The sequence below is a fragment of the Gobio gobio genome (assembly GCF_949357685.1).
Source record: "Gobio gobio genome assembly, chromosome: 20".
Taxonomy (NCBI): Eukaryota; Metazoa; Chordata; class Actinopteri; order Cypriniformes; family Gobionidae; genus Gobio; species Gobio gobio.
In genome coordinates, this window is record NC_137113.1 from 33,668,390 (window position 1) to 33,683,718 (window position 15,329).

General features: G+C 36.0%; 1 protein-coding gene across 2 annotated transcripts; it reads left to right on the forward strand.

The window, feature by feature from the left end:
- The first annotated feature begins 61 nt into the window (after positions 1-61).
- Positions 62-15,248, forward strand: pelo (pelota mRNA surveillance and ribosome rescue factor). 2 transcript variants are annotated; one of them, XM_079846162.1, is made up of 13 exons: positions 62-266; positions 1,690-1,782; positions 1,904-2,054; positions 2,999-3,089; positions 9,024-9,187; positions 11,032-11,092; positions 11,175-11,336; positions 14,132-14,178; positions 14,278-14,351; positions 14,518-14,589; positions 14,697-14,771; positions 14,894-14,925; positions 15,023-15,248. In XM_079846162.1, exons 1-13 carry the CDS (start codon positions 226-228, stop codon positions 15,115-15,117), a joined length of 1,158 nt encoding a protein of 385 aa, XP_079702288.1. In that variant the 5' UTR covers positions 62-225; the 3' UTR covers positions 15,118-15,248. The 2 variants fall into 2 exon arrangements, with proteins under 2 accessions (XP_079702288.1, XP_079702289.1); XM_079846163.1 differs by having other exon boundaries at positions 14,135-14,178; positions 15,023-15,247.
- The last annotated feature ends 81 nt before the right edge of the window (positions 15,249-15,329 follow it).

The following is a 15,329-nucleotide window of genomic DNA, read 5'->3' on the forward strand; positions in this document are numbered from 1 at the left end:
TTCGTTCAACCTACGGAAGTAACCAAAGATAGAAATAACTCAATGACGCAATCTATTAGCCAATGACGCGCTCAGAAAGCGACCGTTCGAATCGTCTGATTCATTCTAAAGTGGCAGAATGTGCCAATGCTGATGCGGAAACGTCACCAAAACCGACGGTTAAATGGAGTAGGACACTCGCAATCAAATATGTATTTTGTTTTTGAATAGCTAACCTCTTTGACCATGAAGTTGGTTCATAAAGACATCGAGAAGGATAATGCCGGGTGAGTGTTTGAGAGCACATGACTGTGTCTATCTGTACAGCACTTTTGGACATCATGTTGTGCGCTTTCCGAGTCGAGTGCTGTGGCAGTACCATGATGCAGTTATGGTATCATATGACAAAACCTGGGTACTTGCAAACAAAACAAAGTGACAGAAATGGATACACGTATATCCACTTGATTCAGAAGTGCGGGAAGATTTTAGAGGAAGGATACCTTTTTATTTACTAAAACATTACCAAGTACCGAGTTACATTAACAAATACCGCAAGTAATATAGTTTTGTATAAATATTTAGCATGTTTTTAAGTTTTTTTTTTTCATATTTATTTGTTTTTTAATCTTTATATGGTGCGCTTTCTGAGTCGAGTGCTGTGGCAGTACCATGATGCAGTTATGGTATCATTTGACAATACCCGGGTACTTACAAACAAAACAAAGTGACAGAAATGGATACACGTATATCCACTTGATTCAGAGGTGCTGGAAAATTTTAGAGGAAGGAACACTTTTTATTTACTAAAACATTACCAAGTACCGCGTTACATTAACAGGTACCGCAAGTGATATTGTTTTTTAATGTTTATATGGTGCGCTTTCTGAGTCGAGTGCTTTGGCAGTACCATGTTATGGTGTAAGTTATCATGACTATCTGGGGGTGCTTATTTGGTATACAAACACAAAAAGTGACAGAAATGGATAAACATAACCATTTGATTCAGGGGTGCTGGAAGATTTTAGATGGAGACATTTTTATTGTACTAAAACATTACCAAGTACCGAGTTAGAATAGCAAGAACCGGCAGCGTATTTTTTTAATATTTTTCAAGTGTTTTTTTTTTTGTTGTTGTTGTAATTTACGTTTTAATCTGACCTTTAACGTTTTAGCATTTTTAAAAATGTTTATATCGTTTTTATTAATTCTTAGTTTTAGATATTTTTGATCATCAGGTTTAATGACATGAACCTTTTTTAATTATTTTATTTTTAGTTAAATTATGCCAGAGTGCTCTGTCTGACCGCCTTAAGTATTTTGATGTATTTCTGATTCTTGATTGAGTCAGAATATCGAATGCTAAAATTACATAGTGGGCCACGGTTTTTGGGTTGACCCATTTGAAAACATTTTTATTGAATTGAGGCCAGACTTGCTTGGACACAAGCAAGTATATATTTTAGTCTGACTCTCACCATGAAATCACTACAGTAGTTAGTATAATTACATTAATACAAGTAAAGAAACAAATCAACCTTAAATATGTTATTTATCATCATTATTTAAGGGTAAGAAACAACATTTATGATACTATTCATATCAGATTAAATACTTGAATGTCAGAGTCTATAGCCTTGGGCAGGGTGTAACAAGACAAACATGAATATTTCAGTTGCCAACTATTTATTTTAGATTTCCTTCTTTTAGTCAGGTGACACTAATACCTGATGAAGCAGAGGATATGTGGCACACATACAACCTGCTGCAGGTGGGCGACAGCCTCAGAGCTTCAACCATCAGGTCTGTTTCTCTTTTTTCCAACCACACTAACTTGTCTTTTTCCAGTTTTGGTTTATCACACTTAATATCAGAGATTTTGCCCATCTGTTCAATGATGAAAACAATCTGATGTCACAAACAGGAAAGTGCAGACGGAGTCCTCCACGGGCAGCGTGGGCAGTTCACGTGTGCGTACCACACTGACTTTATGTGTGGAGACGATAGACTTTGATTCCCAGGCCTGTCAGCTCAGAGTCAAAGGAACAAACATCCAGGAGAACCAGTATGTGAAGGTCAGTGAGCATTTATAATGGTTTAGTCCTTTTTTTTTTCATATTTCAATGGCATATTTTCAAATTGCCCGATGGCAATTTATGATACAAATAGGGATGGAACGATTACCGGTTTCACGATAAACCACAATCAAATGTACTGATGGTTAGTATTATCGTTTAAAATGTAATTATCATTAAAACTGTTTGATTATCGATTTTGAAAACTCGCTGTAAATCCTGTCCAGTCAGCATCAGTCTGGTTCAGGCGCAGTGCGCAACGTTGTTTTTTGAACGAGAAGAAATGGCAGAAGGCAGTGACAGCTCTCGGGAGATTTTTCAGCCTTCTAAAAGGACCAAATCTGAGGTGTGGTCATATTTTGGCTTTTACAAAAGTCCTGAGGGAAACCTAATCGAGGATGGTCACCCTGTCTGCAGAACATGCAAAACGAAGACGGCAAGTTGCATTTGAATGAAACAAGAGAGCGTGTCCGTTATGATGCATGGATGCGTGCTGTTATAATGCGTTGCTATTGACGATGGTCATTATAAGGTAGGAAATGCCACAGAATAGAATTTTGCTTAAAGTACATAAAGAGCGACTTGTTTTATTTGTTGTTTGTTTATTTTCAAATATAAAACTTGTTGAAATGTTTTCAGTCATCTGTTCTTTTTGAACACTTTAATCTCATTTTAACAAAGCCGTGATAATATTGATAATCGTGATAATTTTGGTCACTATAAAGGTGATATGAAATTTTCATCCCTTAGATGCAAACTGTGTGCTTAAAATATATGACTATAGCTTTGCTCCTAACGTATAATTTATACTTTATATATTTGAATATTAATGGGGATAACATTTATAATTAGCATTACCATTGACCCTCAGGGGATGTGTTATTTTAGTCTAAATGTGAAATGACTTTCATTCCAGCTATTTCTTTTCTTGTGTCATTATATAGATGGGTGCCTATCATACCATTGAGCTGGAGCTCAACAGGAAGTTCACGCTCGCCAAAAAAGTCTGGGACAGTGTGGTGCTGGACAGAATTGGTAATGTGTTGTGTTTTTAGTGTATTTTCATATTAAAATGAGCTTTTCTAGCTAATGAAAATTGTACATACTATGTAATGTTTGAAATTTAGAACTGTTTTGTTAAAAAATTACAAAAAAATGTATAATATTTTTGCATCATGTAGACACCCAACTTTGGAAAAATGGATGGTGATCATGTCTATCAAGCTGAAAAATTAATATAAATTTATTTTTGCATTTACTTAGGACATGACTCTCATCCGGTATCTCTCTTTACATTATTTCCCACCCAAACTTGAATAATTCCATTGGTGATCGCTTTGACCAGTTAGTGGTGCAGTTAGCATCACGCTAGGGCTGTACGATTAATCGAAAAGTAACCGAAACCGACATTCAGAACTCTAACCGACGTATTTTTCCCATGTCGGTTATTTCGGTTTTCACGTGACTCCGCCCCGTCAGTCACATCAAATGCAGTTTACAGGCACACAGACAGATGCAGGAGCGGTGATCTTTGTTTATAGATGCCCAGAATCACTATACAGGGAGTGCAGAATTATTAGGCACGTTGATTTTCTGATCATATTTTTTTTCCAGGCACATTTGACCAATTCCAAACCACAGTAATCCTAATAACTACTATTGATTTAGTATTTAATAATGTATAAGTGATATATAATTGTTCATGAAGGCTGGAAATGAAAATCACCTTATATTCAGGTGTGCAGAATTATTAGGCATGTTTTCTTTTACAGATAAATTGAGCCAAAAAAGAGATTTAACTCAGACTGAAAAGTCAAAAAGTATTAAATGCCCATGAGAAGGATGCAATACTAGACATTGCAGTTAAGGCATGACCATTGGACAGTGAAATGCTCGTTGGGTCAGCAGGATCTGACAAAAACAGGTGGTGAAGAAAAGACAACTGTTAACTGCAAAAGAATGAAGAATTAAGGTGAAGAATTAAAGGTGAAACCATCAGGAACCCTTTAGTCTCCAGCGCCACCATTTTCCAGAGCTGCAACCTACCTGGAGTCTCCAGAAGTGCAAGGTGTCAGGATCTCAGAGACTTCAGTTAGGTAAAGAATCCTAAAAAATGACCCCCACTAGATAAGAATCACAAGCTGAAGTGTTGTAAAATACATGAAGAAGGTTTTTTTATAGGCTTTATGGACAGATAGGTTGAGAGTGACTCTTGAAGGACCAGCACCACATCCTCTAGTACCACTGTTTGAAGAATTCATCTTCCAGAATCTGGCAGTACGTTTTGGGAGTTCATTTTTAGTCCATCTCTGCAAAACGGACTTCAGGATGGACTAAAATGAACTCCCAAAACGTACTGCCAGATTCTGGAAGATGAATTCTTCAAACAGTGGTACTAGAGGATGTGGTGCTGGTCCTTCAAGAGTCATTCTCAACCTATAAAACCTATAAAGCCTATAAAAAAGCAGGCTTCATGTATTTTACAACACTTCAGCTTGTGATTCTTATCTAGTGGGGGTCATTTTTTAGGATTCTTTACCTAACTGAAGTCTCTGAGATCCTGACACCTTGCACTTCTGGAGACTCCAGGTAGGTTGCAGCTTTGGAAAATGGTGGCGCTGGAGACTAAAGGGTTCCTGATGGTTTCACCCTTAATTCTTCACCTTAATTCTAAATTCTTTTGCGGTTAACAGGTGTCCACTGTCCAATGGTCATGCCTTAACTGCAATGTCTAGTATTGCATTAGTATTGCATCCTTCTCATGGGCATTTAATACTTTTTGACTTTTCAGTCTGAGTTAAATCTCTTTTTTTGGCTCAATTTATCTGTAAAAGAAAACATGCCTAATAATTCTGCACATCTGAATATAAGGTGATTTTCATTTCCAGCCTTCATGAACAATTATATATCACTTATACATTATTAAATACTAAATCAATAGTAGTTATTAGGATTACTGTGGTTTGGAATTGGTCAAATGTGCCTGGAAAAAAAATATGATCAGAAAATCAACGTGCCTAATAATTCTGCACTCCCTGTAGTAACTGCATGTTTTACACAGTTTATACAGGTCAGTTAATTGCCGTTCTTATAGCCTACGCGCTGACACACACACACACACACACACAGAGAGACGGCGCGCGCAAGCCCCGAAGTCGCTTTCACTTTCGTGCTCATAAAGTTTGTCAAGTATGCGTTTAAAGGCTTGCCATATTCAACATTTAAAGCTATTGTGCACTATTCACTATAACAACACTATAACAACAATACGGAAAACTTCTCCGTTCAGTGCTCAGCTTTTTTCTGTGACACAGAGAGCCGAGCCGTGTCGCGTCTCTGACAACGAGCACGCGCCCTGAAGGCAGACCTCTTTCACCTGCGTCCTCACAAAGCTTTGCCATTTGTATGTGTTTTAAGCCCTGCCAGTTTGAACATTAAAGCGAGTTTCGACCATCAGATGTGTATTATGTTGAACCTGATATATTGCGACAAACGAACATTCAGACAGAAGCTCGCACATCACGTGAAGATCGCGCGTGTTGTGTTGCGTGTTGCATATATTTTAATACCTTTGAAGTAAGTACAAACCACAGCTTCATAATGAATAGAGACGGTATGAGTAATTCACACACAATCACTCTCTCATTAATGCATTCAAATAAATGTAATGTAGACCTACTGTGCCAATTTATCTGTATCTGATGTAGCTACAACAAACAGAAATCTGCCAATAACAGATAATAACTGCTGAAAGTGAACCGTTTCCTTCAAGTATTTTAAAATCACAAAGAAATGCTCTTTTCAGTAGAAAAAAAAAAATTCCATCTTTAATAGTAGAAAATATTTAAAGTACAAACCTTATCAGTGAACTTTGTCAAAAATCTTACGAGGGCAAAAAAAAAAGTACAAAAAGAAGCAAAATAATCGTTCATTAATCATAATCGAGGTAAAATGTTCAATTAATCGAGGTTTTTATTTTTGGTCAAATCGTTACAGCCCTACGGCCAGTCGCTGGTTTCCCATCAAAAACCCAAAAGGATTTTTTTCATGGGCTTTTGGATTATTGCAAAAAACAAGCTCTGATACTTACACATTTTGTCCATCAAGATAATTATTACAGATGAATGCAACTTTTATGATTTTTGAAGCCTAAATGCATTCGAGAAGCTAAAGGCTATAAACGGACTACACCAGAATCGCTCGACTTCAACGTCACCATCACTAAGCTTCCGACAAATCTTTTAGTTTTTATCTAAACTTTATCACTGAACGTTTGAGCTAGATTAGTTTATAAGAGCACAAATATAAGCATATCGAGGCTGTGAAAGCGGACTGAGTTTACCTGTTTGGCGTGATGACGTTATAACACCCTTACTGCCTCTGTAGTCCCATTTAGCCACTTGTTAGCAACCGCCTTTTTCAAGACACACAACAGCTTAAAAAAATCACGAGTGGGGTTATACTGATGTATTTTATGTCTTAGAATAAAACGTGAAAGTGTTTTGAGCTGGTGTTAACCACACACCTTATTTCAGCCATTTAAACAAAATCCCATTCAAAAAACCCATCGACTTCGGGACGATGGAACCAGAAGTGTTAAAATGCTAATGCACTTCCACGTTTTGGCCTACAAAGTGATGTCATACCTGCATCACTCTGTAGAGACAGAGCATATTTAGGCCACGCCCACATAGGGGGGGGGGTAATCCAACACTCTCCATTGATTTTGTATTGCGTGAAGCGGCCTCCTTGTCATTTCCGACTTATAACAAAAAATAGAACAATGTCTAAAAGCTGTTGTGTGACAGAGTTCTATGTTTATTAGATTGTTTGCTATACACCAAGTTTTTATAAGCTGTCAACCCAAAAAAATTAGCGTTAAGGTGACAAAAGTGGATACAGGCAATAAGACGTGAAACATCAGCAGGATGAATGTGTACATTTTGCGATCCTGACACTGTGCAGTAAACAATTAGTCACTGTTAAGTCAAATATCCAAATATCAGTTTTATTTCCTGTCGGTTATTATGTTCAAAACTTTTTTTTGGTTCTGGGTTTTTTAGCTTGTTTGCTGTATACCTTGTCACATATCATTTAGACATTGTTCTGTTTTTTGTTATAAGTAAAAAATGACAAGGAGGCGGCTTCACTGAATACAAAGTCAATGGAGACGGTTTGATTGAGCCCCCACCCGGTGGGCGTGGTCTTCAGATTATGATGTGTGTCACATTTGACCCTCAAGTTCTGGATGACCTTTTGCTAATTAGTCAGCAAAAGTACATCTGAATGCAAATAATTGTACAAAAAAGGCAGAAATGACTTTATTAATGCTGTTATGGTAAATTATGTCTTTAAAGGGGTCATGACCAGTGTTGGGGAAAGTTACTTTGAAAAGTAATGCATTACAATATTGCGTTACTCCCTTAAAAAGTAACCAAGTTACTTTTTAAGAAAAGTAATGCGTTACGTTACTTTTGCGTTACTTTTTCTCACCTGGGCTTGTTTTTTTTTATAACAAAGTTATATTTTTGTGCAACGGTAAAGACCTCTTCATACCAAAAGTGAAATAATAAGCCCCAGGCTGAGTTAAAAATGCAAATTCACGCATGAACAGTAGAGGGGCAGCTCTGATGTGCCGCCGTTCTGGATAATGGTAGGATAGGATGCAGGAGAAAAAAGTTTTACAATAAAAACAAAAAATCTAGTAATTTTCATCATCAAAGGTCAGCAGCAAGACATTGGTAAATTCAATATAAAGGTAGATTATACATAAAAATAGTTGTTTTATTTAACATTTAATTATTGGAGGTTTGCATAGTACTCTGATTTTATTCATTTTGAGGAGTACAGAATCTTTATTGTGCAATCGAGATAAATAAATGCTCACATTTAGTCTGGAACTACAATAACCATCATGTTTACACACAACGCCTCTGCACTTATTTTTCTCAACATGGATGCAGGAGAGCTGTCAGTCAAATTAATGTGAAAAAGTAACTCAGATATTTTTTTGTAAATTTGAAAAGTAATGCGTTACTTTACTAGTTACTTGGAAAAAGTAATAATAAAACGTAACTCAAGTTTGTAATGCAACACTGGTCATGACATGGATTTTTTTTATGTTACTGATCATGTAAAATTCTTTGGTAATAATGTAAAATAATGCATAATGTAAAAACACCTTAAAAATGTATCATTTCAGACAGAGGGCCAGAATGAAGGTTGAAAATAATTGTTTCTCAACATATACAAAGAAACAATTGAGATTGAGAAACCATTATTTTCAACCTTCATTCTGGCCCTCTGTCTGAAATGATCCATGTTTAAGGTGTGGCTTGTTTAAGGCTTGTCAGTAAACGGCCACTGTTATGATTAGCTAACATGGTTGCATAGAAAACAGTATTAACACCCACTCTCTATTGCATGTGAATAATTGTGAATGTATCATAAAAAAAAAAACATAATTTACAGACAAAGCATTATTAAATTGTTACAGCTGACTTCTTCATCTGTCAACAAAAGTTTCTTTGTGAACTCTCATTTACACTGTACACTGAAGACCTCTTATATGTCAAAAGATTTAGGCAAATTTGATTTCTCATGTCTTGACACCTTTAATTCTTTCCACATCGCTCCAATGAGAAGTGTGGGTAAGACCTAAAAGGCAGTAGTGGTGGGACCAAGTGTGTGCAAAAAGTATCCACATTTTTGTGTGAGCATTTACAGGCACATCTGCTTCATAAGGACACCACATTAGAAACATGACCTCTGTGTTTAAACATGTTTCCTTTGCCTTATTCATGAGTAACAGTTACACATTTTGTAGTCATAATTCGACCAAGTATCTTGGTTTGACAACTGTAGTCACCGTTCACTTACAATGCATGGCATAGACCAGCCATGAGTGTATTAAAAAGTTGATGAATCTGATCCTGCTCATCACCGGTTTATTTGAATCCTTATCTATAGAGCAGGCATGTGATCCCGCTCAAAAAGCAGATGTGGCTGCTGTCGTGATGCAGGAAGGTCTGGCCAATCTGGTTCTCGTAACTCCAGCCATGACCTTACTCAGGGGGAAGATTGAGGTCACCATTCCCCGCAAGAGGAAAGGCAGTTGTGCTCAACATGACAAGGTGAACCGATAAAACTTTGCAACAATAAATCTAACAATTTTTTGTTTATAAATATATAGGACAAATAAAATTGCCTTACTACTAGATGTTTATCTTGGGTAGCTAAAGGCTGTTGGTACAGTCACCCAAATATCCTATAATTTGATAGTAGATCAATGTGAATTATGCTTCAAACTTTACCAAGGGATTTCAGCTTTAATATATAATAGCTTTGTATGAAATGGAATGCTATCGTTTTAGAAATGATCGCATTAGTAGTACTGTGTATATATTCTACTGCCTACAGGGCTCTCAACAGTTTCAACGAACAAAAACGATAACCAAACCAAAGAAAATTTCAACAAGAACACAAAGGAATTATCATGAACAACGCACTTAGTTTGGCCAAATTATTTTCTTTTAAAAAAGGAATAAAGAGACAGAAAATGTCTTATTTTTTTAAGAACGGAAAAAAATTTCAGCTCGATGTTTATTGCCAAAAGAAACACAGTGGGTTGTCGTTTTCAGGAGTGATGCTGATTGTGGAACAGGCATCTCACCACAGGCTTGAATATTTGATTCGTACATGTCTTTTCCTCTGATTGGTCAACTCGTCCTGTCTTACTGTCTCAATTTCATCCGCCCAATTAAGATCTTATCGTTTTGCAGATTACCCTCATCTCCTAACTATCGGTCTGTCTTTCTGACGGTCCAACCGACCGACACCATTAATGTTTTTTTTGAGCCCTTGTTGTAGATAGTCTCCCCTGGTTTCGCAGATAAGGCTTAAGCCTAGTCCTGACTATAATGTATGTTTGAGCAGTTTTAACTGAAAGCAACCCAGCAAGCAATTTTGCATTTAAAAGATGTCTAATAGCCGGCCAAACACAACCCTGACGTCTAGGATAAAACAAGGCAAAATTTGGGCTGTCAGTGAAATTTTATAGTCCAATTTTTTTACCATAGCCCAAGAATAGACAAGTAATCTTGAACATGAACATGTCAAAGAAATTAAACCAAACACCTTGTAATCACTGTTGACTGCTTACATGATAGAATATCATACATCTCGCAAGTTATTTTGGCAAAAACGACATGTAACCAAACCAGAAGTGGGCTTCTCATAGCCAAACTATATCGGGTCTGTAGTTAACCGAGATGGTGAAATGGCGGATATTGCTTGCTGGGAACAATATGTCAGTGTCATTGTTTTGTCTCAAGATGCACATCAGTAAAGGCCTAATCCTGGCTTAATCTAAGCCTTGTCTGTGAAACCAGGCCTATGTGAAACAGTATAATGTTGGGATTATCTCATCGGGCCCTTTTTGGACTCTGATGACGTGTTTCCACATTTATTGACATCATAAATAATTTTATACTTTCTTTGTCTTCTATCACACTGCCTATTAAACTATGAAAAACTAGTAAATTTTGTGATATTTTTTTTTTTAATACATCTACTGAGGGGAGTGGTGGTGAATTTAACATTCTTTCAGTCTTTTGTGACTGCTGTAATCAATTTCTCTCACTTTTTTTGTTTCTCTTTTGGAGAATCGTGTAAATGCAATCATGGATTTTTTTTATATTTGTTATCAGAGCAAATGGGAATGCAAAAATTATATGTGCTTCAGTTTCCCGTTCACAAGTTTACCTAATTATGACATAATTTTTTTTTTATCCATTTATTGAATTTTAAATTCAACTTTAAGAATCTAAGAATGAGAACTAGATGTTGTCACTACTGATATTAATTCTGGTTGCATTGTACTCTTTTGTGTACTGCACATTTTGTACAAATGTAGTAGGTTCTATGCTTATAGAAATTTATATGATATATACAGTGACATTGATGTGTTCTATTTCAGGCATTAGATCGATTTTATGAGGCTGTCATGCAGGGCATTCTGAGACACTTCAATTTTGATGGTAATTAAAAAAGAAAAGAAAAATCTGATCATGTACAATGGACAAATAAATACTGATGTTTTTTTATGTATGTGTTTCTCAGTGGTGAAGTGTATTCTGGTGGCTAGTCCAGGCTTTGTGAAAGATCAGTTCATCTCGTACCTCTTTAAAGAGGCAGTGAGACAAGACTGCAAAATTCTTCTGGAGAACAGACCCAAGTTCATGATGGTGCACTCCTCGTCTGGACACAAGTATTCTCTCAAAGGTCAGAGTTCCTCAATCCTCTGTTCACCTCTGTTAAAGTAGGGATGTGCAAAACCTTACATTTTCATTGCCAAGGTTTACAGGGATAGCAGTTATAAATGGTACATTGGAAGAGGCTGTGAAAAGGGGAAAATATGTTCTTAAATCAGTAGTCTAATTAATAGAATAGCATTAAATGATCTAAAGTCACTTGCAGCTAAACTCTGAGGGACAGTGGCCCTCCAGTAGCATGATTGGACACCTCCGACCTAAAGACAGTTGACAGCCAGATCAACTTACAGATGCATTAGTATTACACGTGCATTAGCGTTTATTTGACAAACACAAAAGCTGGTTTCACAACATGAATAATAAGTGTATAAAGCATTAATACAGTCATGGCCAAACATTTTGACAGTTACATACAATTTGTGTTTTGCAAAGTTTGTTGCTTCAATATTTGTAGATAATTTTTTCACATGTTTCTATGGTATACTGGAAAACAATAAGCATTTCATAAGTTTTAAAGGGGATCTATTATGCCTCTTTTTACAAGATGTAATATAAGTCTCAGGTGTCCCCAGAATGTGTCCTCTCAAATTATAGTGCCTTAGTGCTCAGGGTTGATCACATCATTTCTGGGCGCCTGCTTTTCCACTCGCCTTTTGAGGATTGACCACAGGTTCTCTGTGGGATTAAGATTTGCCTGGCCACGGATCCAAAAATGTCAATGTAATGATCTCTGAGCCACACCATTATCACTCTTGTCTTGTGACATGGTGCTCCATCATGCTGGAAAATGCATGGATCATCACCAAATTGCTCCCGGATCGTTGAAATTTGCTCTTGCAGGACTTTTAATCCCATTCTGTATTGTGGCATTCTTTGGAGGCAATTGCCAACATAAGAACACAATGATTGGAAGCACTTCTTCCCTCATTTTATAGCTTTTATTCTCTTATAATCCAATCATAATGATAGAGTGATTTCAGATTTCACCTGACTGGTTTTGTGGTCCAGGGTCACATATATAAGTGTGAACAAGTACTAGTTATATGTTGCACAGGTATATCTGTGGCAATATCCAACATTACATTGTATAGGTCAAAATTATCTCTTTTTTTTGTGCCAAAAATCATTAGGATATTAAGTAAAGATCATGTTCCATGAAGATATTTTGTAAATGTCCTACCGAAAATATATCAAACAATTATTATTAGTAGTTATATGCATTGCTAAGGACTTCATTTGGACAACATTAAAGTCGATTTTCTCAATATTTAGATTTTTTTGCACCCTCAGATTCCAGATTTTCAAATAGTTGTAGCTTGGCTAAATTGTCCTATCCTAACAAACCAAATATAAATGGAAAGCTTATTTATTTAGCTTTCGAATGATACATAAATCTCAATTTACAGGGTCACATATGAGCTGATGATATGATTAGTGAAATTCAATATTCAAGTTTGTTAGCTAGTCATTTTGAACAAATTTTCTCTGCCAATGAAGCCTTTTGCAATTATTAAAAGCATCTGATCACTCTGCGAACAATGTGAATCAACTGAAGCAAACTTTGCGAAACATTTATGTCACTGCTAATACTTTTGGCCATGGCTGTGCTATGAATTAAATGATGCAAAGGTATGAAGCTATCTGCTTTTACAAATCAGGACCATTAACAGAATAAAGATTAATAATCTAATTTACACGTTTTGGAGAGGTTTAGTGAATGACACACAATTTAATCTGATCACGCTGCTTTTTTTTTTGTCTTTCATTTTTGTTTTTAGTTGGCAAATGAAAAAAAACATAAATTCAAAGTTTCAAATCAAACTGCCTTAGGTTAATGTGCCATGGAAATTTCCTCCATAGCACCACAATCCATAGTCCAACCAGCGGTATGGGTCCACTAGACCCTGATCAGACATTTATGAATGTGTACTAAATGCAGAAATCAACCAAATAAAAAGCTAAATTATTTGAATCATTTGTTACATCAAATATTCATCATGTTATGTAAAGGATGCTCCAGTTCAGTGTCACAAAACCGCTTATTACACTGAAGAGCATCAGTATTAGGATGTGCATGAGTGCTTTGACTCAAAACTGTTGGACGAGAAATGTTAATATTATTAAAACAGTCATTTATTTCACAGACACCGAGTGAGCAGATAGCACATTCTGTCTCTACAATACGCCACAAAGCTGTGGATTCTGTGTGATCTCTGTGTATGGCAATTTTCACAAACATTCGTACTAAATTCAAAATGTATAAAACATTTAGGAACAGTTGAAACCACATATACACAAATACAAAATAGATATTTAAAATTACACATAGTAAATCATTTATGTGTGTATACACTATATGAGAGTGCTTCATATAACCCCTTATATGGATATGATTTGGGTGTGTTTTATGCTAATTATTAACCTTGGGTTTGTGGGAAAAATAATAAATAATTGAATATGCTGTGATTCAAAAGAGCATTTGATTGGACAAAAATTTGTATACTGAGAAGGAGAATTTCCTTATTACCTTTCACGCAGTGTGTAATATAGCTGTTTGTGAATGTAAAAGTTCTGCAAAGTTTCAAAGATCAAAGTGCACAATAAATTGAGTTATTGTCTGCCAAAAGATAAAACCAATACTGAGTTGTCAGTAATTTCAATCTTACTTACAAATTTGCATTTAATGCCAGCCTATGGTCTTCATTGGCTGCAGCGAGCAACGTTTACTCATATTTTATGAGAATTTTTAGAAATTGATTTCAGTTTTTAAAGTGACATCATAAATGTGAGATTTTATTTCTACAGAAGTGCTCTGTGATCCAGCAGTCACGGCTCGATTGTCTGACACCAAGGTGACTAAGTTTGGATTTGTACATTTGCTCATAGTTTGTAGCATTCTGCAAGCACTGTGTTTATTGATTCGTTTTTTTCTTTCTTTCTTTCTGTTTTAGGCAGCTGGAGAGGTCAAGGCTTTGGAAGACTTTTACAAGATGCTTCAACAGGAGCCTGATCGAGCTTTCTATGGGTGATCAAACTCACCACAATTTAGTTATAGAGTCATTCCTGTCAATATTACACACAAAACATTTGCATTTCAGGTTAATCAATGGCATGTAACATTATTGATACATGATCATTTATAATTACATGATCATCTTTGCATATATTAATAAAGCTTTTGTTCTGGACAGATTGGCTCATGTGGAAAGAGCGAGTGAAGCTTTAGCCATCGACATCCTGTTGATCAGCGACAAACTATTTAGGTACTTATGAAAGTAATTAATTCATTATTTGCCTCTTTAACTTCATATAGAAAATATAATATATATATATATATTTTTTATTTTTTTTTTCTTCTTCTTCATGATAGACATCAAGACATAGCCACCCGCAGCCGGTATGTTCGGCTTGTTGACAGTGTAAAGGACAATGGAGGAAATGTCAGGTATTCATATATAATTTTTCAATCCAGTAAGTGCATATATTTATAGTGCTGTCTGTGTTATGGGAAATATTAGGCACCAATAATGTTGACTCCATACCCCCCCCCCCCCCCTTTCCTTAAAGAATATTCTCAAGCCTGCATGTATCTGGAGAACGTAAGTTTTTTTTTTCAAAGTCTTTGTTTCAGAGATAATAATTTTAGATCGCCATGTGACCTGAAATGGTGTGATTTTTTTTTTTTTGTCTCTGTAGAGTTGAATCAGCTGAGTGGAGTGGCGGCCATCTTGAGGTTCCCCATCGCTGACGTGTCTGAACCTGAGGAGGACAGTAGTTCTGATGAAGACTAGCATTATGGTCTTGTGCAGAAGGATTTAGTATGAAAGGTTGGAAATGCTTCACATTTAGGACTAAACGGAATAATTAATCCATAATGGCCTTAATAAAGTATTTAAAATCAGATGAAGCATCACAACCTGGATAATTTGGATTATTTGTGATTTATGTAATTACAAAAGAATCTTGTAATGCTTTTTTTTTATATATATATATATATATATAT

Bases quoted from the DNA above. Each gene is read 5' to 3' on its own strand.
- pelo (XM_079846162.1), top strand. From the start codon at position 226: ATGAAGTTGGTTCATAAAGACATCGAGAAGGATAATGCCGG. The intron at 14,179-14,277 runs GTGACTAAGTTT...TTTCTGTTTTAG, and splicing joins CTCGATTGTCTGACACCAAG to GCAGCTGGAGAGGTCAAGGC. The intron at 14,590-14,696 runs GTACTTATGAAA...TCTTCATGATAG, and splicing joins ATCAGCGACAAACTATTTAG to ACATCAAGACATAGCCACCC.